The following is a 24253-nucleotide window of genomic DNA, read 5'->3' as shown; positions in this document are numbered from 1 at the left end:
GGAAAACAACAGAATGGGAAAGACTAGAGATCTCTTCAAGAAAATTAGGGATACCAAGGGAACATTTCATGCAAAGATGGGCTCGATAAAGGACAGAAATGGTATGGACGTAACAGAAGCAGAAGATACTAAGAAGAGATGGCAAGAATACACAGAACTGTACAAAAAAGATCTTGATGACCAAGATAATCATGATGATGTGATCACTCACCTAGAGCCAGACATCCTGGCATGTGAAGTCAAGTGGGCCTTAGAAAGTATCACTATGAACAAAGCTAGTGAAGGTGATGGAATTCCAGTTGAACTACTCCAAATCCTGAAAGATGATGCTGTGAAAGTGCTGCGCTCAATATGCCAGCAAATTTGGAAAACTCAGCAGTGGCCACAGGACTGGAAAAGGTCAGTTTTCATTCCAATCCCAAAAAAGGCAATGCCAAAGAATGCTCAAACTACTACACAATTGCACTCATCTCACATGCTAGTAAAGTAATGCTCAAAATTCTCCAAGCCAGGCTTCAGCAGTACGTGAACCGTGAACTTCTAGATGTTCAAGGTGGTTTTAGAAAAAGCAGAGGAATCAGAGATCAAATTGCCAACGTTTTCTGGATCATCAAAAAAGCAAGAGAGTTCCAGAAAAACATCTATTTCTGCTTTATTGACTATGCCAAAGCCTTTGACTGCGTGGATCACAATAAACTGTGGAAAATTCTGAAAGAGATGGGAATACCAGACCACTTGACCTGCTTCTTGAGAAACCTATATGCAGGTCAGGAAGCAACAGTTAGAACTGGACATGGAACAACAGACTGGTTCCAAATAGGAAAAGGAGTACGTCGAGGCTGAATACTGTCACCCTGCTTATTTAACTTATACGCAGAGTACATCGTTAGAAACCCTGGGCTGGAAGAAGCACAAGCTGGAATCAAGATTGCCGGGAGAAATATCAATAACCTCAGGTATGCAGATGACACCACTCTTATGGCAGAAAGTGAAGAGGAACTAAAAAGCCTCTTGATGAAAGTGAAAGAGGAGAGTGAAAAAGTTGGCTTAAAGCTCAACATTCAGAAAACGAAGATCATGGCATCCGGTCCCATCACTTCATGGGAAATAGATGGGGAAACAGTGGAAACAGTGTCAGACTTTATTTTTGGAGGCTCCAAAATCACTGTAGATGGTGATTACAGCCATGAAATTAAAAGATGCTTACTCCTTGGAAGGAAAGTTATGACCAACCTAGATAGCATATTCAAAAGCAGAGATATTACTTTGCCAACAAAGGTCCATCTAGTCAAGGTTATGGTTTTTCCAGTAGTCATGTATGGATGTGAGAGTTGGACTGTGAAGAAAGCTGAGCGCTGAAGAATTGATGCTTTTGAACTGTGGTGTTGGAGAAGACTCTTGAGAGTCCCTTGGACTGCAAGGAGATCCAACCAGTCCATTCTAAAGGAGATCAGCCCTGGGATTTCTTTGGAAGGAATGATGCTAAAGCTGAAACTCCAGTACTTTGGCCACCTCATGCGAAGAGTTGGCTCACTGGAAAAGACTCTGATGCTGGGAGGGACTAGGGGCAGAAGAAAAGGGGATGAGAGAGGATAAGATGGCTGGATGGCATCACTGACTCGATGGACTTGAGTTTGAGTGAACTCTGGGAGTTGGTGATGGACAGGGAGGCCTGGCGTGCTGCAATCGTGGGATCACAAAGAGTCGGACATGACTGAGCGACTTAATGAACTGAAAAGTATATTTGGTAGCTAACTTTCAAATTAGAAAACATTTTTGTATAAGAAAAGAAATATACTACTTAAAAGGCACCAACCATGAAATAACCAGTGAGCACACATACACACACCCAGCCAAAACAAAGGCCTCAATATTGATAAAGCAAAACTGACTCACAGTAGGATATTTCTTTTTGCTCAAGTTCAAATACTAATTTCACCCCACTTCTGAAAATAGACAAGTAAATCATTCTTGATTAAAAAAAGCCACCGATAACCAAAGGCTAGGTAGATTATTTTTAATAGCTTGCTTCCGTTTCATATACTATATGGGACCAGAATATAATAAATTCTGTTTATGAGAATATCCTGTGGAACTCATGCCCAAAAAGCAATAAACATATGAAAAAATTAGTGCAGTGCTAACAACAGTGCTAACAACAGAATCAACCAAATAACCATTAGAAAAAAGTTACAGATGAAAGTGTCCCAAATGCCAAAGCATATAATTTTAAACTAGCCGTCTTAACCATCAATAAAACTAATTCATTTAATTGACTCATTTAATTAAAACTGTAGAAAAGTAGTTTCTCATCTAGGCAGCTGACATTTGAACCAAGAAATTTTATCTACATTCAGCCAGGAAAAGAAATAAAGAAAGAAAGAAAACAGTTATAGTAAAAAATTAGCTATATTTAGTCTAAAACATGCATAAAGTCTAATCTGATATCAATACAATCTAAGAATAAGTTAACTATTACCTTATTTATTTTCTGGGCATGGATTTAGAGAAGTAGAAACACTAAGTAATAGAAAATTGCATGTGGTCATGTCCAGACACAATTTAGGACTCTATTATGAAATTATTTTGCCATCCTAGATAAGAAAAATCCCTTCTAGAAAGATAAAATTGGAAATCACCCATCATTTTTCTAGATCAAAAGTATGAGATGTCATAATACTAATATTATGATAAAGTAGCTCAATGAATAGTTTAGGAAAACCTGGCCTATCAATGGGACTTAACTAGCATGTCACCAAATAAACCATATATGCATAACAGATGAAACAGTACAATTATAAAAGCAGCAGAAAGTCATAATTTCATAGTACCCTATTCTCAGAAGCTTGTTTCTCTCTTTCCTTAATGACTACTAAAACAAAGGAAGCTATGTAAAATTTGGTTAACAGTCAAATGGTTTTGACAAGAGTACCAAGACCATTCAACAGAAAAAGAATAGCCTTTTTAACAAATGGTGCTGAAAAAACTGGATACCCACATGCAAAACAATAAAGATGGACTCTTACCTTACACCATATAAAAATTATCTCAAAACGTAAGACTGTCCTTACATGCAGGTGACATGACATTACATATAGAAAACTCTGAAGACTCCACACAAAAACTACTAGAACTGATAAAAGAATTCAGCAAGGTAGTCGGATATAAGATTAACATACAGAATTTGGTTGCATTTTTACACTAACAATGATATATCAAAGAGAATGTTAAAACAAAATTGCTTTTTAAACAAAATTTTACTTTATTCAAAAAAATAAAATACTTAGGAATAAATCTGACCAAGGAGGTAAAAGCATTATATGCTGAAAACTATAAAACATGAATAAAGAAAATTAAAGATTATTCAAAGACACAGAAAGATAGCCTATGTACTTAGATTGGAAGAATTAATGTTGTTAAAATGGTCATACTACCCAAAGAAATCTACAGATTTATTTAGCACAATCCCTTCAAATTACCCATGACATTTTTCACAAACTAAAAGGAATCATCCTAATTCTTTTGGCCATGCCATGCAACTTTCAGGATCTTAGTTTCCCAATTGGGGTTTAATCCAAGGACCTGGCAGTGAAAGCACCAAGTTCTAACCACTGGACTGTCAAGGAATTCCCAGATAATATTCAAATTTATATGAAACCATAAAAGACCCAGAATTACCAAAGTAATCCTAAGGAAAAAGAACAAAGCAAGAGGCATAACCCTCCCAGACTTCAGACATTACTACAAAGCTACACTAATAAAAATGGCATGGTACTGGTACAAAAACAGACATACGAATCAATGGAACAGAATGGAGAGCCCAGAAATAAACCTACACACCTATGGGCAACTGATCTTCAACAAAGGAGACAAGAATATACACTGGGAAAAAGTCTCCTCAGCCAAGTAGTATTGGGAAATTTGAACAGCCACATGTAAATCAATATCAGAACACACGCTCATATCATACACAAATACAAACCCAAAATGGTTTAACAATTTCAATATAAGACATGATACCATACAACTCCTAGAAGAAAACATAAGCAAAACATTCTGACATAAATCCTATCTATGGTCAGTCTGTCAAGGCAATAGAAGTAAAAAAGTAAAAATAAATAAATGGGACCTAATCAAACTTACAAGCTTTTACATAGTAAAGCAAAATGTAAACAAAACAAAAAGACAACCTATATAATGGGAGAAAGTACCTGCAAATGATGTGATTAACAGGCTTAATTTCCAAAATATACACATAGCTCATACAATTCAATAACAAAACAACACATAACCCAATTGAAAAATGGGCAGAAGAGCTAGACATTTCCCAAAGGAGAAGGACATACAGATGGGCATCAGGCACATGAACAGAAGCTCCACATCATTCATTGTTGGGCTTCCCTGGTGGCTCAGATGGTAAAGAATTTGCCTGCAATGCAGGAGACTCAGGTTTGATCCCTTGGTCGGGAAGACTTCCTGGAGAAGGGAATGGCTACCCACTCCAGTATTCTCGCCTGGAAAACTCCATGGACAGAGGAGCAATGCAAAACAAAAATACACTGAGATCTCACTTCACGTCGGTGAAAATGGCTATCATTAAAAAGTAATAACAAATAACAAATGCTACAAATAAACAAATGCTAGAGAGTAAGGAGAAAAGGGAACCCTCCTACACTGTTGAAGGGAATGTAAGTTGGTACAGCTACTATGGAAAACAGTATGGAGGTTCCTCAAAAAAAAACTAAAAACAGAGTTACCATATGATCCAGCAATCTCACCCCTGAATATATATCTGAAAAAAACCCTGTAATTCAGAAAGATAAAGGTACTCCATATCCACAGCTACCTATTTACAAGAGTCAAGACAAAGAGACAACCTAAATCTCCCCTGACAGATGAATGGATAAAGAAGATATGGTACATATATATAAAATGGAACACTACTCAGCCATAAAAAGGACTGAAACAATGCTATTTGCAGCAACATGCACAGATCGAGAGATGATCACAGAAGTGAAGTAAGTCAGAAAGAGAAAGACAAATACCATGTGATATCCCTTATATGTGGAATCTAAAATATGAACTTATCTATGAAACAGAAACAGACTCGGGCATGCAGAACAGACATGTGATTGCCAAGGGGTGGGGGGACGGACTGAGAATTTCAGGTTAGTAGATGTAAACTAGAGAATGGATAAATAACAAGGTCCTACTGTATAGCATAGGGAACTGTATTCAATATCCTATGATAATCTGTAATTGAAAAGAATATAAAAAGTGTGCGTGTGTGCATGCTAGGTCTCTTTGGTCATGTCCAACGCTTTGTGACCCTATGGAGTAGCCCACCAGTCTCCCCTATTCATGGGATTCTCCAGGCAAGAATACTGGAGTGGGTTGCTGTGCCCTCCTCCAAGGGATCTTCCCAACCCAGGAGTCAAACCTACATCTCTTGTGTCTCCTACATGGTAAAGCAGGTGGGTTCTTTACCACTAGCACCATCTGGGAAGCTATGAAAGAGTGTATATATGGATATATGAATCACTTTGCTGTACAGCAGAAATTAGCACAACACTGTAAATTAACTATAATTTAATAAAAAAAAAAACCTGAAAACAGATCAAAGATCTAAAGGTAAGAGCTAAAACCATAAAATATTTATAAAAAATAAAGAGGGAAAGCTTCACAATGATGGATTTGGCAATGATTTCTTGCATTTGACACTAAAAGTATAGATAACAGAAGGAAAAAATAGATAAATTGCACTACATCAAAATTTAAAATGTTTGTGCATCACAGGACATAATCAACAGTGAAAAGGCACCTCATGGAATGGGAGAAAATAACTGCAAATCACATATCTAATAAGGGGTTAGTAGCCAGAACCAGATGACAACAACAACAACAACAAAAAAAAACTAAATAACCTGATTAAAGAAATGGGCAAAGGACTTGAACAGAAATTTCCCCCCCAAAAATATACAAGAGGCCAATAAGCTTACAAAAATGCTCTACATAATTAATCATTAAAGAAATGCAAATCAAAATCACAACACGATACCACTTTACACCTATCAGAATGGCCATTATCAAAAAGTGTCGGTGAGGAATACTTGTGTGCCACTGGCAATAACGTAAAATGGTGCAGCTGCTGTGGAAAACAGTATAGTAGTTCCTAAAAACATTAAAAATAGAATTACCATATGATCTAGTAGTCTCACTTCTGGATATATATCCAAAAGCATTAAAAGGTCTCAGAGATACCTGTACACTCATGTTCATTACAGTATTACTCATAAGTACCAAAAAGTAGAAGCAAAGCAACTCTCCAAGAAGAGACATGAGTAAACAAAATGTGGTATTTATACAACAGAATATTACTCAGCCTTAAAAAGGAAGGAAATTCTGACACATTCCATAACACAGATGAGTCTTGAAGACATTATGATAAAAGAAATGAGCCTGTCACAAAAAAGTAAATGCTGTATAGTTCCACTTAACTGAGCTAACCTGGAATAAGCAAATGAATAAAGACAGAGTAGAAAGGTGGCTGCCAGAGGTCAGGAGGAGAAGGAAGCAAAGAGGTACTTTTTAATGGGTAACAAGTTTCAATTTGGGTAGATGAAAAATGTTCTGGAGATGGATGGAGGTAAAGGATGCACAACAATATGAATTCCCTGAACTAACGCACTGCTTTAATCACTAAAAAGTGGCTAAAATAATAAACTTTATTAAGCATATTATATCTCTTCACACATAAAAGTGTCAGTTGCTCTAAACAGCAAAAAAGAAATATTCTTTAATCTGTTGCTTATAAACTGAACTGTATCTACTACACACCTTAGAAATGTGAGCTATGAGGATCTGTGAGATTACTTCCCATGATATTAGCAAATCTGATTTAGAACTTGACTGGATACCTTGGGAATATCAAGAGCATATTTTTACATAAAAGCACTAATTTCTTTCTTTACTAACTACTCCTCATTCTTGCAGCACACAGACTTAAAAGTAATTTAATGACAAAACATTTCAATTACTGTTTAAATCAGGTTATAAACAAGAAAGCATTTTAAAATGTTCCAAAACACCACAAAAATCAAACAGTATTAATAAACAAGTAACTGGAACACAGTTTTCAGGCTAAGTATCAACAAACAGCTCCCCTCCTGTGAGGGGCTACATATACTGCTGTATATTGATAGTTTGCTTTTTATGCAGTTACTTACTTTCTTTACATTTCGCTACCCACTAATAAAAGTCTGAAACTGTTTAGGAATTTCTTTAAAATCCCTCTAAAGAAATTTCACTGTCCTATATTCCAGCCACTTAGGTCTCTCTACATGAATCATGCTGTAAAACTCAGTCCAAACTTTGTGAAATTCTTAAAATGATTTAAAGCACTAAAATAAAAAGAAAATTCAAAAGGGCCAATTCTAGGAATCTTTATAATTTAGAGTCTATTATCCATAAGCCATGGGCTTCCTAGGTGGCATCAGTGGTAAAGAATCTGCTTGCCAATGCAGGAAACACAAGAGACGCCGGTTCGATCCCTGGGTCGGGAAGATCCCTTGGAGTAGGAAATGGCAGCCCCCTCCAGTATTCTTGCCTAGGAAACTCCATTGACAGAGGAGCCTGGCGGGCTACAGTCCATGGAGTCGCAGCAAAGAGTCGGATATGACTTGGCACAAATGCACATACATCCAAAAGCTATGGGATTAAAAATTAGTGATAAAAGACTCAATTTTGTTACCTCTCTGCACCTGCTATGCATACAGAGCATCAATTTTCCCACATGCGAATAATTTCCTGATCAAGAAATATACTATACAGCAAGATATTTATAATTTAACACATGTACAATGAAGATAATATAATCATACCTGAGCAAAAAGGTAAGACATGACAAAGTCATCAAGAAGAGGAGCTTCAGCACCTCGAGCTATTCCATGTCGATAGGTTCTGTTGCTGCCATTACAATACCAGTAAGGGAAGTAAAATCTACAAGACAGTTAAAATATTCAGTCAGCCTCCAAACAGTTCTAAAACAGATATACTGTGTATATACAACCAGTTCCAGTCTACCAGAAGGTATTATTCCATAATCAGAAAACACAATCAAGAGTGTTAAATATAAAGTGAGGATAAAAGAAAATACGGATAAAACCACAGTAATAATATAGGCAGAAAATATAAGAAACATAAGTTTAAAATTCATAATCTGCCTTCTTCAATCTGTTATTTCAAAGAAGCAATAACAGAAAATAGAGGAATGTAGAAATAAAACATTAACAAAAAAATTTTAATATAATTCTAGAAACATCAATGGAAGAATATGAAAATGTTAAATTTGGTGTGAAAACAATTGTGTCTTCTTTTTAAAAATGGAGATTACATTAAAAAGAATGAAATAATACCACTGGCAGCTACATGGATGCACCCGGAGATTATCTTATTAAGCAAAGTCATAAAGAAAGAGAAAGACAAACACCACATGATATCACTTATATGTGGACTCTAAAATATGACACAAATGAACTTATCTATGAAATAGAAACAGACTCACAGACAGAGATAACAGACTTGTGGTTGCCAAAGGGATAGGGGAGTGGGGGAAGGCTGGATCGAGAGTTTGCAGTTAGCAGATACAAACTATTATATATAGAATGGATAAACAACCAGGTCCTACTGTATAGCACAGGGATATTCAATATCCTGTAATAAGCCATAATGGAAAAGAATATAAAAAACAATATACATAAATATGTATAACTTGAATCACTTTGCTGAACACCAGAAACTAGCACAACATTGTAAATCAACTATACTTCAATTTTTTAAAAAAATGGATGTGACAAACTTGTCCTTCAAAGAAACAAAAAAATTTCTATACTGCTTTCACAGCTCTACTGAGACATACTTCATTAAAAGTTCAATGTTTTTAGTATATTCAAGGCACTGTACAAATATCACCACAACCTAACTTAGAACATATTTATCTTCCATAAAAGAAATTCCATTCTCACTAGCAGTCATACCCAAGCCACCCATATCTACTCCCCAGCCCTAAGTTACTATTACTCTGTCTCTATAAATTTATCTATTCTAGACATTTTATATAAATGGGATCATATAATGTGGATTTTTCTACCTTTTTTCACTTAGCATAATGTTTTCAAGGATCACCCATATTTATAGCATATGTCAGTACTTCATTTCTTTTCATTGCCCAGTTAGATTTTCATTGTATGGATGTATCACATTTTGATTAACTGTTCACCAATTTATGGACATTTGGTTTGTTTCCACCTTTTTGCTGTTGTGAATAATGTTGTTATTAATAATTATATACAAGTTTTTTTTTTTCCTGAGGATGTATATTTTCATTTCTCTTGCATATATACCTGGATGGCACTGCTGAATCATATGAAATTTTATGTTTATCTTTTTAAGGAGTAGCCAAACTCTCTTTCAAAGCAGCTGGATTATTTTATACTTCTAACAAAAATTTATGAGTGCCCCAATAGGTCACATCCTTGCCAACACTTGGGTGGAAGAGTTTAAGCTGAATTTTTCTATGGTACTGCCGACTCAGCATTCATTTTGTTTGCTCAAGAATCCTATACGGACCTTCAGATCAGATCAGATCAGTCGCTCAGTCGTGTCCGACTCTATACGGACCTTAAACTGACATTAATCCCCACACAAATGCACGCTCCAGATAGAAATTTGCAGAGTCGCAAGCAATTACAAGTTCCTGATACAATTTCCCCAATAGCCTTTGCGATCCATAGTCATCCCTGCCTCTCCATGCCCATCCCTATGTGCCTCTTCAGTGGACGCCCATATGGCTTACCAAAACCCAGCTCTTTTGAAATGAGTCTAGCCTTAGTCCAGGAGCACTCACCCACAAACCCTAATAAAGGCATGTACTCCAGGGCTGACTCTATCTGCAGTGTGCCTTAACTCTTCCATGTGACACCTTAAGGCATGCTGGTATGTCCTCAAGGACCAGTGAGTAATAAACTTTTCTGCTTCAATTCCTTTTGCAGTTTATTGTTGAAATGTATCTGGTACACTGTGTCCCACTTAATAAGAGTTAATTTGAAAAACTGATAATTACTGTCCATCTTTTTAATGCTTGCCATTCTAGTGGGTAAATGATATCCCACTGTGGTTCCGATTTACATTTCTCTAATGAGTAATGATGTTGAGTATCTTTTCACATGATTTTTGATCCTTTGAATGTTTTCTTTAGAGAAAGGGCTATTCAAAACTTGGCCCATTTATTTTAACTGGGTTATTTGTCATTATACTGAGCTGTTAGAGTTCTTTACATATTATAGATATAAGGTATCTGTCAGATACATGATTTACAAACATTTTCTTCCATTCTGTGGGTTCTCTTTTCACATTCTTGTCAGTATCCTTTGATGCACAAACATATGTTGATGAATCCCAACTAACCTATTTTGTTGTTGCTTACGCTTTTGGTGCCATATTGAAATCACTGCCTACTTTAAGTACACAAAGATACAGTCCTATGTTTTCTGCTAAGAATTTTATAGTTTTAGCCACTAAATTAAGGTCTATGATCCATTTTAAGTTACTTTTTGGTCAATGGTGTAAATTGGTGGTCTAAGTTTATTACTCTACATGTGGATATTCAGTTGTCCCAGAATCATTGTAGAAAAGACTATTCTTTCCCCATGAATTGTCACGGCACCCTTGCCTAAAGTCTACTACCATAATATGAGAGATTATTTTTGGACTTTCAATTTATTCCATTAATGTATATACCTAACCTGAAGTCAGTACAACAGTCTTAATAACTATGATTGTGGACTAAGTTTTGAAATAAGAAATGTGAATCTTCCTACTTTGCTCTTTTTCAAGACTCTAATTTTTCACAAATTTTATGATTATCTGTCAATTTCTAGAATAAACACAGAATTTCAGTGGAGATCACACTGAAAATAAAGCTTGATGATGGGACTATTGCCGTATTAAATCTTCCTATACACAAACATGAGACAGTTTTCCATTTATTTAGGTGTTTCTCTAATTTCCTTCAATGATATTTTATATTTCTAAGTGTACAAATTCTGCAATTCTTTTGTTAGGTTTAAATCAAAGTATTCTTTTATGCTATTGTAAATGGAATTTTATTAATTTCACATTTGTACTATAATTCCTAGCATACAGAAATACAACACTTTGAATTTCTATCTTACAACCAGGCTGAGCTCTTTTATTAGTTCTAATAGTTTATTAATTTCTTAGGATTTCACATATACTAGATCCTAATATCTGGGAATAGAGAGTTTTATCTCTTCTTTTCCAATACAGATGCCCTGTATTTGTTTTCCTTGACATATTTCCCTGTCTAGAATCTGTTCTACAGTGTTCAACAGAAGTGGTGACAGCAGATATTCTGGTCTTGTTTTTGATCTTTGGAAGAAAGCATTAAGCTTTTCACTATCAAGTATTAGATTAGCTTTGGAGTTTTTCACAGATCCTTTATCATACTGAGGAAGTTCCAGTCCATTCCTGTTGTGTTTAGTATTTTGATTACAACAGAATATTAGATTCTATTAAAAGTTTTTCTTCCATGTTTATTAAGATATGCTTTGGCTCTTTATTCTAATATGGTACATTATACTGATTTTGAGATGTTAAAGCAATATCCTAGGATAATCTCTACCTGGTCAATATTTAATCCTTTTTATATATAGGTGGATTTGGTTTGCTAGTATTTTCTTGATGATTTTTACACCTATGTTTATAAAAGACATTGGTCTGTAGCTTTCTTATTTTTTGGACTTCTTTGTCTGGATTTGGTATTAGAGTAATGGAGAACTTATGGAATGAGTTGGGAAGTGTTTCCTCCTTTTCACTTTTTGGGAATAACTAACAGGGGTTTCCCTGGTGGCTCAGATGGTAAAGAATGTGACTACAATGCAGGAGACCTGGGTTTGATCCCTGGGGTCAGGAAAGATCCCCTGGAAAAGGAAATGGCAACCCACTCCAATATTCCTGCCTGGGGAACCCCATAGACAGAGGAGCCTGACAAGGCTACAATCCATCGGGGGCAAAGAGTTGGACACGACTGAACGATTAACACTTTCACTTCTTTCAGTATCAACATTCCCCTTCATGGATCACAGTCTTGTCACAGTGAAGGGACTTGTATAACTCAATGAAGCTATGAGCCATGGCATGCATGGTAACCCAAGAAGGAGGGGTCATAGTGGAGAGTTCTGACAAATCATGGTCAACTGGAAGAGGTAATGGCAACCTACTCAAGTATTCTTGCCTGGAAAGCCCCATGGACAGTATGAAAAAGCAAAAATATATACCAACAGAATATGAGCCAACCCCTACCCAGGTCAGGAGGTGCCCAGTATATTACTTGGAAAGAGTAGAGGGCAATTTCTATTAGCTCCAGTAAGAATGAAGTAGCTGGGCCATACAAGAAATAGCATACAGCTGTGGATGTGTCTCATGGTGAAAGTAAAGTCCAATGCAGTAAAGAACAACACTGCATATGAATCTGGAATGTTAGGTTCATGAATCAAAGTGAATTAGACATAATAAAACAGGAGATGGCAAGACTGAACAAGTACATCTTAGGAATCAAAATCAGTGAATTAAAATGGACAGTCATGGGTGAATTTAACTCAGATGACCATTATATCTATTGTGGGAAAGAATTCCTTAGAAGAAATGAAATAGAGCTCATAATCAACAAGAGTCCAAAATACAGTACCTGGGTGCAATCTTCAAAACAACAGAATGACCTTTGTTTCCAAAGCAACCCATTCAACATCACTATAATCCAAGTGTATGTCCTAACCACTGATGCAGAAACTGATCATTTCTATGAAGACCTATAACACTTTCTAGAACTAACACACAAAAATGATGTCCTTTTCATCACAGGAGATTGGAATGCAAAAGCAGGAAGTCAAGAGATACCTGAAATAACAGGCAAGTTTGGCCTTATAGTACAAAATGAAGCAGGGCAAAGGCTACCACAGTTTTGTCAAGAGAACACAGTGATCATTAGCAAACACCCTCTTTCAACAACCCAAGAGATGACTCTACACATGGACATCACCAGAGTGTCACTATTGAAACTGGAGTGATTATGTTCTTCACAATTAAAGATGGAGAAGCTCTATACAGTCAGTTTAAAAAAAAAAAAAAGGGAGACCTGGCGCTGACTGTGGATCAGATCATGCGCTGACTGTGGATCAGATCATGAACTTCTTACTGTAAAACTTAAGCTTAAATTGAAAAAAGTAGGGAAAATTATTAGGTCATTCAAGTATGACCTAAATCACATCTGTTATGATTATACAGTGGAGGTGACAAATAGATTCAAGGGAGCAGATCTGGTAGAGTATGTGAAGAACTACAGGCAGAGTTTTGTAACATTGTATATGAGGCAGTGACCAAAACCATAAAGGGAACATTTCACGCGAGAATGGGCACAATAAAGAACAGAAACAATAAGGACCTAACAGAAGCAGAAGAGATTAAGAAGAAATGGCAAGAATACACAGAAGAACTATACAACAAAGGTCTTAATGAGCCAGAAAACCATGATGGTGTGGTCATTCACCTAGAGCTGGACATCCTGGAGTGGGAAGTCAAGTGGGCCTTAGAAAGCATTACTACGAACAAAGCTAGTGGAGGTGACAAAACTCCAGCTAAGCTATTTAAAATTCTAAAAGATGATGCTATTAAAGTACTATACTCAACATGTCAACAAATTTGGAAAACTCGGCCATGGCTGCTGGACTGGAAAAGTTCAGTTTTCATTCTAATGACAAAGAAGGGCAATGCCAAAGAAAGTTCCAACTATCATACAATTCCATTCATTTCACATGCTAGCAAGATTATGCTCAAAATCCTTCAAGCTAGGCTTTAGGAGTACATGAGCTGAGAATTTCCAGCTGTACAAGTTGGGTTTAGAAAAGGCAGAGGAACCAGAGATCAAATTGCCAACATTCGCTGGACTATCAAGAAAGCAAGGGAATTTCAGAAAAGCATCTACTTCTGCTGCATTGACTATGCTAAAGCCTTTGACTGTGTGGATCACAACTGTGGAAAGTGCTTAAACAGAAGGGAGTAGCAGACCATCTTATCTGTTTCCTGAGAATTCTGTCTGCAGGTCAAGAAGCAACAGTCAGATCTGGACATGGAACAAGTGACTGGTTCAAAACCAGAAAAGGAATATGACAAGGCTGTATATTGTCACCCTGCTTATTTAATTTCTATGCAGAGTACATTATGTGAAATGCTGGGCTGGATGAATCACAGCTGGAATCAAGATTGCTGAGAGAAATATCAACAACCCCAGATATGCAGATAATACCACTCTAATGGCAGAAAGTGAAGAGGAAGTAAAGACCTTCTTGACGAAGGTGAAAGAAAAGAGTGAAAAAACTGACTTGAAACTCAACATTCAAAATACTAAGGTCATGGCATCCGGTCGCATCACTTCATGGCAAATAGAAGAAGAAAAAGTATAAACAGTGATAGATTTTATTCTCTTGGGCTCCAAAATCACTGTAAATGGTGACTGCTGCTATGAAATTAAAAGACGCTCGCTCCTTGAAATGAAAGCTATGACAAACCTAGAGAGCATATTAAAAAGCAAAGACATCACTTTGCCAACAAAGGTCCGCATGTCAAAACTATGGTTTTTCCAGTAGTTATGTAAGGATGTGAGAGGCAGACCATAAAGAAGGCTGAGTACAGAAGAATTGATGCTTTTGAATTGTGGTGCTGGAGAAGACTCTTGAGAGTTCCCTGGACTGCAAGAAGATCAAACCAGTAAATCCTAAAGGAAATCAACCTTAAATATTCACTGGAAGGAATGCTGCTGAAGCTGAAGCTTAATACTTTGGCCACGCGATGTGAAAAGCCGACTCACTGGAAAAGACCCTAATTTTGGGAAAGATTGAAGGCAAAAGGAGAAATGGACAGCAGAGGATAAGATGGTTAGATAGCATCACTGACTCAATGGACATGAACCTGAGCCAACTCTGGGAAATAGAGGAGGGGCAGAGGAGCCTGGCAAGCTACAGTCCATGAGGTCACAAAGTTGGACAAGATTTACCAACTGAACAACAACAAAGTATCAACATATCCTTAAAAGTTTAATAGAATTCACCAGTAAAGCCACTTGGATCTGGGCTCTCCTTGTGCAAAGCTTTTTGTTTTATTTGTTGTTTTTTAATTACTAATTGAATTCTATTTCTTTACTTGTTAAGGTCAATTCACATGTTCTATTTCTTTGTCAGTTCTATAGTTTGTGTCTTTCTAAGCATTTTTCTATTTCATCTTGGTTATGTAGTTTGTTGGCATACAGCTGTTTCTTATAATCCTTTTTATTTCTGTAAGGTCACAGTAATATTACCTCTTTTATTCCTGATTTTAATAATTTAAGCTTCTCTCTCTATCTAGTTAAAGCTTTACTGATACTGTTGATCTTTTCAAGGAACCAACCAACTTTTGGTTTCCTCATTTTCTCTTGTTTTTCTATCCTCTATTTCATTTATCTCTACTCTGATCTTTATTATTTCCTTTCTTTAACTTGCTTTCAGTTTCATTTACTCTTCTTTTTCTACTTTGTTAAAATGGAATGTTATTGATTTGAGAACTTTTTTAATATAGTTTTTACAACTATGAATTTACTTTAAAGCATGGTTTTTAGCTGCATACCCTAAGGCTCAGATGGTAAAGCATCTGCCTACAATGCAGGAGAACCAGGTTCAATCCCTGGGTCAGGAAGATCCTCTGGAGAAGGAAATGGCAACCCACTCCAGTACTCTTGCCTGGAAAATTCCATGGATGGAGGCGCGTGGTAGGCTACAGTCCATGGGGTCACAAAGAGTCGGACATGACTGAGTGACTTCACTCACTCACCCTAAGTTTCCACATGATCCGTTTTCATTTCCAGTTATATCAAAATATTTTCTATTTTCCTTTGTGATTTCTTCTTTGACCCATTATTTATTTAGAATAGTGTCAATTACCACATATTTGTGAACTGCCCAGTTTTCCTACTGTTAATGAGTTCTAATTTACTTCCACAGTGGTCAGAGAACATACTTTGTATGATTTCAATATTTGTAAATTTACTGAGATTCATTTGATGGACTAACATATGGTCTAACCTGGAGAATATTTCCTATGCACTTGAAGAGAATATGCACTGTCCTGTCATTAGGTACAGTGTTCTATGTTTGTATGTCTAGCTAGTTTACAGTGTTGTTCAAGTCTTCTATTTCCATGCAGATTGATCTTCAGTCTGGTTGTTCTGTCCGTTACTGAAAGTGAGGCATTGAAGTCTCCAACTATTATTGTTGAACTGTCCAGTTTTCCTTTTAATTTTTTCATTGTTGCTTCATTTATTTTGGAGCTCTGTAGTTGGATCCAACTTATAGTAATTACAAGCAAATATTATGCTTCCTAATGGATAAACTCCTTGATCATTATAAAATGTCCCTCCCCTACCTCTAGCAACAACATATATCTTATAATCAACTTTGCTTGATAATATAGCTTCTCAACTCTCCTTTGGTTACTCAATGCCTGGTATATCTTCTTCAATCCTTTACTTTTAAATTATTTGTGTTTTTGAGTGCAAAGTGTGCCTCTTATAGATAGGATGTAACATGTATTTTTTAAAAATTGAGTTATTCAGTCTCTGCCTTTTAAGAGTTTAATTCATTTACACTTAAGGCTATTACTGTTAATAAAGTATTATGTCTGTCATCTTGCTTCTACTAGGATTTTTTTGTCTTTTTGTTCATTTGTTTCATTATTGCTATAGATATTTTCTAGTATATTATTAACACATTAAGTTTCTAGTGTATTATTAATACATTAAGTCTCTTACTTTATCTTTTACTATATATTTTTGAATTTTGGCATATAAGTCTCTCGGAGAATTACAAAAGACATTGTAACTTAAACAATCTAGTTCTTATTAATATCAACTTTATTTTAATACAATACAAAACTCTCTTTCATTCCCTTTATTCTATATTTGTCATATAAATCACATCTTTATACATTATAAGTTCTCCAACACAGTTTAATAATTGTTGCTCTTTTATGTTGATTCTGAAATAACCCATAAATATGTAATAAAGGAAATGAAGAAGAGCCTCTAAACCACAGACAGGCAGAATTTTTAAAAATTATATAAAATCTCTTTGGGGCAGTTTCTGGTTACATTATCCTTAGTACTTGTGATTATAGGTAGCAGTGCATATGTGCTCCCTTAATTTAAAAGTAGGAGGAAGTCGTGAATTTGATAAGGGAAACATTTTTTAATTCTTTAGAAGAGATCAGCAAACTATTCCCCACAACGCCTAAAATATTTACTATCTGACTTCTTATAGAAAAAGACTGCAGATTACTGCTCTACAGACATTTTAAAATAAAAAGATACACTACTTGCTGATTACAGAAAGAAATTATAGAAATTGATAAAGAAAATATTCTTAATAAGATACTGATATTCTGTGAAACATATGTTGCATATTACTCTGCTTCTTTAAATAACACAAATTTGAAAAGTCTTAAAACCTGCATTAAAGTCTTAATAAATTTGAATAGGTTTAATTTTAAGTACCTTATGTTTTTTTGCTTTTATTAGTCTTTATTTTAAGTGACCTCCTTTCTGTTTGTTTATGGTACTTAACATACTGATCCCATAAATACAGCCTTGGGCTGAATGGTTATTACGGATGCCTGTAGATTTGCTCATATTTTTTTGTTAATAATCATATCATTTCCAAATAATGACTTTTTCCTTCTTTGTTCTCAATTATGAAATATTGTTCCTGTTTTACTGTATTGGTTAGGAACTCCACCAAAATCCTATATACAAGTAGATAACTATATACATGTTATCTTTGCTTTTTATCTTATTCCTGACTTTAGAAGAGAATGATGCTAATATTTTATCATTTAAGAATATTATTTGCCACATGGTTTTTGCAGATATCCTTTAATCATGGTATGAATGTCTCTCTTAACTTTTAGTTTACTAAGGTTTTCTTTCCTTTTTATAATCATGAATGAGTTCATGGTCATGTTTTACTATGCAACACTAACTCTCTATGGAACTGATCTATTTCAGATTCAGAAGTAAGAACAGACTGGACTTATTTCTTTGTTTCATCCTTTTAAATCATAAAATACCTCTGGATTTCTCTAAATTGGTATTACATATCACCAAAAATTATTACACAATTTGTAATTTGAGGTTGTAAATAATCACTGGCAAAATCTTATCCATCTCTCACTTCAACTGAAAAAAGTTTTTAAAAAGAATGGATGTGAGATCACAGATTATTATATAAAACATCAAGTTTTCTGAGAAATTATCAGTATTCCAAACATTTAGGATTTTTCAAGTAAAGGTCATTCTTATCCTTTTCAAATTTTACTTATAGTCTTAAGTGGAAAAGTAGCACCCTACCAAAACAGCTTTATTCTCAGAGCATTCTAGTAAAAGAGCATGTATGAACACTTTATCTAGTGGGGAAAGAGACTCTTAAAAGAAGAAGTGTGTGCGTGCATACTAAGTTGCTTTAGTAGTGTCAGACTCTACCATCTTATGGACTGTAGTCCACCAGGCTCCTCTGTCCATGAGATTCTCCAGGCTAGAATACTGGACTGGGTTGCCAGTCCAGGAGATTTTTCCCAACCCAGGGATCAAACCCATGTCTCTTACATCTCCTGCATTGGCAGGTGGGTTCTTTTCCACTAGTACCACCTGGGAAGCCCAAATGAAGATTAGATGCTAATTGGTTCTGGTCTCCGATACTAAAGACCTTGCAATTAAAAAGTATGGTTGGTAATTTCTCCCACTTTGCCTTTTACCATTAAGTTAAAAGTGACTACTTTACTGGAGAAAGTACCTGATTCTGTAGAGTACGTTTTGCCTGGTTGATTCATCTATATGGAAGACATGGTTGGGTGGATACCAGATCCTTTCTGTTTCACTCATTAAAGCAAACATACTGTGATATACAGGTGTGATTCCTAACAAAGAAACAGAAACAAATTATTACAGATATTAAAGTACATTTACAATAACATCTATAATCTGCAGTGGGGCTGAAGCAATAACTCTTAAAATCTGTGCAAAATGCAGCAGCAGTCAAAATCTTCTGGTTCAACACCACTTACAAGTAAGTTCTTAATTAAATATATTTTCCCCCTATATTGTAACATTTGACTGCTAGGATTCTTTCAAATATATTATAAAAAACAGTTTACCTAGGTTTTTTAGTTGTCTTGTACAGTAAAGTTGACCCAATAATACTGGGTTAACCCAACAATATTGTTTTAAATAATACTGAGGGTACCAAATAACGAAAATATTTGAGTCACCAGGTGCTTTAAAAAGAACAATGAAACAGTTTTATTTTTAAATATCAAGTTTTACACAATATACTTTTTATTATATTCTCTGAACTATTTAAACGTACAATGAAAACTTTTAAACATCAACTTAAAATGCAAGGATATGTGATTTTTTTTCAAAAAAATTTTAGAAGGTACATTAACAAAAGGCTGAAGGCCAGTGAACTTTAAAAATCATATAGAACACTTAAACCACAGAATTAAATAATGTATATTATTTCCAAACACAGAGAGAACCCACACAAGTACATACCAATCATGTGGAGGCTAAAAACAAGTCTCCAAAAATACCAGAGACTGGTCATACATACCATATTTTCTATTCACATTTCAATTAAATCAGAAACAAATACTAAGAAAAAAGAGAACAGGAAAACTGACACATTTTTAAATTCAGTTTGACCACGATATCAAAACCAAAGATATTATAAAAGGATAAATCTCACTTACAAAAATAAATTCAAAAATCCTAAATTAAACATTTGCAAACAAAATCTAGCAATGTTACTTAGAAAAAAATATGACAAAGTTCATTTATTTGCAGATTGGAGAGATGGCTAAATTAAGAAAATCTATTAATATAACTCATCAGGATGGTGGCTCAGAGAGTAGAGAATCTGCCTGCAGTGCAGGAGACCCAAGTTTGATCTCTGGGTCAGGAAGATCCCCTAGAAAAGGAAATGGCAACCCACTCCAGTATTCTAGCCTGGAGAATTTCATGGACAGAGGAGCCTGGTAGGTTACAGTTCATTGGGTCACAAACAGTCAAACATGACTAAGTGATACTTTCGACATCATGATAACATATTAGAAAAAAGTCTGTAGTTAAATGACAAAATGATAAATTTGAGAAGTAGTGAGCACACTGATATGTATTTTATCTTTCTACACAAAGAATTACTTGAAATATGTTATAATAAAAATCAAGATTCAAAAGGCAAAATAAAAATATTAAAAGTGAAAATGGAAAAAAAATGGAAATAAGTTATTCACAGTGGAGCAAATCCACAAGACTAAAAAGCAAGAGAAAGAATGGAAATATTAGTATTGAAGAAAATGTAAATTTAAATTAAGTAATATCACTTTATCCCCATTCACCTAAGAGGGATAGCATCTAGTGCTGACTGAACTGTAGTGAAAAGGGAACTACACTGCATAATTGCTAGGAACGTAAACTAGCACAACTTCTGAGAAAGTAGTACCTGTATAGTAGTCATGAGAAATCAATGTCAGTAAAAATTTAAAATGTGTTTTTAAGCCAGCAATCTCTCCTGGGTACTCCTAAAAATGTAGTATAGTAGTAAGAAATTAAAAAGAAATAAAATGTAAATTCAAAAGCAGGAAATAAGAAAAAACTGAGGTGGTATAATCCATTCCATGGACCTTTATGAAATTTAATAAAAAGAATGAGTTAGTACAAAGGCAGTTGGTTTGAACAGATTTTTTACAATGTATGTTTTCATGAAAAAAGCAAGAAGCACATAAAGAGTGTATAATATGATTCCATACTATAAAATAATGATCTCAAAATCCTAATGACTCTGTATGACAGGGAGGGGGTGTTGTGCATCCCCGTATGATTATATGGGAGCTTCCCTGGTGGCTCAGACAGTAAAGAATCTGCAATGCAGGAGACCCAGGTTCAATCCCCGGGTCAGGAAGATCCTCTGGAGAAGAGAATAGCTACCCACTCCAGTCTTCTTGCTGGAGAATGTAATGGTCAGAGGAGCCAGGCAGGCTATAGTTCATGGGGTAGCAAAGAGTCAGACATGAATGAGCAACTAAGCACACAGGGTTACACGATTATGCAGGAAACTTGGAGGATTCACCAAAGATTATGGTCCTAGTTATCAGGATGGGACTAAAGTAAAAGGAAGCTAACAGTACAATGGAGAATAAACTTCTTTTTTCTTTTAAAGAATTCATTAAATAAAAACAGCAAGCCTCCTGTTAAAAAGAAAGGGAAAGGGGAAAACAGATAAAAGCCACTAATGAATACAAAGAGTCCACCACATATGCCACTTTGAAACTAGAGAATAATGGCTTGTTAGTCTCTAAACTTTAAAATAATCATAAGATGACAGGAAAGAATACTATTCTAATAATTTGAGACGTAATTATTTTCTCTGAGTACCATCTGGATCTAGTCTAATTCTGCACTGAAAAAATGCTTTAAACTTGATATTTCTTCTATCTAGAAGGTACAAGGCACTACCTTACCTCTTTCCACAAAATAAGTCACATTGCCAGTGTTTCAGGTACATATATGAGACACATTGGAAATGTATATATCTCAGCCCTACACAGCTGATTCACTTTGTTGTACAGCAGAAACTAATACAACTTTGTAAAGCAATTATACTCCAATTACAAAAAAAAAAAAAAAAAGAAACACAGTGGGAGATGAAATTACTCAGGAAGGGAATGTAAAAGAACTGATTTGAGATTACCTTGGAAAAAAGAGTACTAAGAAGAGAACTTTAGCAAAAAAATGTCATTTAGTTTAAATGTCATCATGCAAATAAAACTGCATATGGAACCATTATTCTTAGCATATGATGATAGGGATATTTTTCTGAACAAGATAATGTCATGATTTTCAAACAATAGTGTGATTATGATTATACAAAGCAGGAAAAGTGAACTCATACTGATGAAACATCAGGATTTTTTTAAATGCTGAATAATTATTTCTTAACAGAAGACTCCAAACCTTAATTATATGTATTAAAATAGGAAAACAAATGTATCCATATAAATTGGCACACAAGGGTCAGAACAAGGGGATACACCCCTAAAGGAAAATGGGTAGGTCACACAGCAAACAAAAGCAAAAGACAGTGCTTACGTCATGTTTAGTCACACCATCTTATTCCAAAATGGCAATTATATATTATTACTTAATTCACATTTTTTCTAACTAGTTCATGTTAATTGGGCTGTTCTAGGAAGAAAGAACAGAGAAGGCGATGGCACCCCACTCCAGTACTGTTGCCTGGAAAATCCCATGGATAGAGGAGCCTGGTAGGCTGCAGTCCACGGGGTCGCTAGGAGTCAGACATTACTGAGTGACTTCACTTTCACTTTTCACTTTCATGCATTGGAGAAGGAAATGGCAACCCACTCTAGTATTCTTGCCTGGAGGATCCCAGGGACGGGGGAGCCTGATGGGCTGCCATCAATGGGGTCACAGAGTTGGACACAACTGAAGCGACTTAGCAGCAGCAGGAAGAAAGAAAAGGCAGTGACACTGTGTCTGAGATATACATTATACTGAATAGATTCAAAGAAACCTCAAAGTCACTTTTAACTCCTTTTCTTTCCCTATACACTAAGTCCAAATTATTCTTATTTTTATTTAATAAAAAATTAATTCAAAATGTTTCTTATTTTCTAAGCCACTACCAAAACTGTGATTCAATCCCATATCATTTTAGACCAAGAACAGTCATTCCACTAATAGTAACAGTCTCTATTCTATAATATGCACAAGATGGGTATGGAAAATACAAAAATGAAAACATTGCCTAACTTTAAGCATCTCATCGTAGATGACCCAGAGAAGCCATTAGAGAATTACAAAACAAAAAATTAAGTGCATGATAGTAAAGACCACAAGAAAACACAAAAGTATAGTGCTGACAAAGATTCTTTCCTAGACCAACTTTTAATTAGGCTTCTCTGAACCCTCCCCTAAGTGACCCTAAAAGTTTATTTCCTTGAAGAATCCAATTTAAGCAGGAATCCTGCTTAAATCCATTTAGCAAGATTTTGCCACCTCTGACATATCTGATCAAATTCTGCACTCCTTTAATCCCCCAGCTGGTATCTGATCACCATGGTCTGCTCAGCAAGAATCCCCCCCAGACCTGATGTCTCCTCCAGTAATTTGTGATTCCCCAGTGTCCCCATCCTACTTGTTCCTTGGCTATAAATTTCCACTTTTTCAGACTGTATTCAGAATTAAGCCCGCTTCTACACTGGAGTAGCTTTCCTTACTACTGTTTAAAAAAGTATATCTTTATCACATTAACTTTTGTCTGGCTCTGGTTTTCTTGAGCAAAGGTAAAAAATGTATCAAGAGGTTCAAGTGAAATAAAGATAAACAGTTGAAGGAATCTGTCACCAGCAGATCTGCAATACAAGAAATACTAAAAGGAGTTCTTTATGCTGAAGGAAAGTGATGATGGATGAAAGCATGGAACTGTATGACAAATGAATAGGAAAGAGTAAAAGAACAATAAACATTTAAACCAATAATAATTTGTATACCTGTGTGTTTGTGATGTGTACAAAAGTAAAATAGATCACTAACACCAAATGCAAAAAGAAGTAAATACAGTTAAATTGTTATAAAATTCTCAAATTGTTTGAAAAATAACATGCTAGCTTAAGACTGTAATAAACCAAAAAATGTACACTATAATATCTAGGGTAGCTGCCAAAAGAAAAATACAAAAACTAGTTCAAAAAAAAAAATCCAACAGAAGAGATAAAGTAAAAAAAAAAAGAAAGAAAGAAAAATACTTGATCAACCTAAAAAAGGCAGAAAAGAAGGAAACCTAAAGATACATAAAATAAAAAACAAATAAGGTTATAAACACAAACACATCAGTAATTTTATTATACATAAATGTAAATAAGCCAATTAAAATACATATTATATCAGTCTGGATTATTAAGAAGAAAACTGTGTTATTTACAAGGGACATACTTTAAACAACCCAGGTTCTATCCCTGGGTTGGGACAATCCCCTGGAGGAGGAAATGGCAACCCACTCCAGAATTCTTGCCTGGA

General features: G+C 35.2%; 1 protein-coding gene across 2 annotated transcripts in view; it reads right to left on the bottom strand.

Moving 5' to 3' along the window:
* Positions 1–24253, bottom strand: part of JAK2 (Janus kinase 2) — a 124254-nt gene that overhangs the window by 47336 nt on the left and 52665 nt on the right. For both annotated transcript variants that reach the window (XM_070375849.1, XM_005891362.3), the window contains exons 4-5: positions 18948–19071; positions 7881–7998 (exon numbers count right to left, since the gene is read on the bottom strand). In XM_070375849.1, the coding sequence (XP_070231950.1) occupies positions 7881–7998; positions 18948–19071 (242 nt within the window). The remainder of the gene's footprint in view (positions 1–7880; positions 7999–18947; positions 19072–24253) is intronic.

Source organism: Bos mutus, chromosome 8, assembly GCF_027580195.1.
Source record: "Bos mutus isolate GX-2022 chromosome 8, NWIPB_WYAK_1.1, whole genome shotgun sequence".
Classification (NCBI taxonomy): Eukaryota; Metazoa; Chordata; class Mammalia; order Artiodactyla; family Bovidae; genus Bos; species Bos mutus.
The sequence above is the reverse complement of the archived record's forward strand: the minus strand, read 5'-3'. Positions and strand labels throughout refer to the sequence as shown.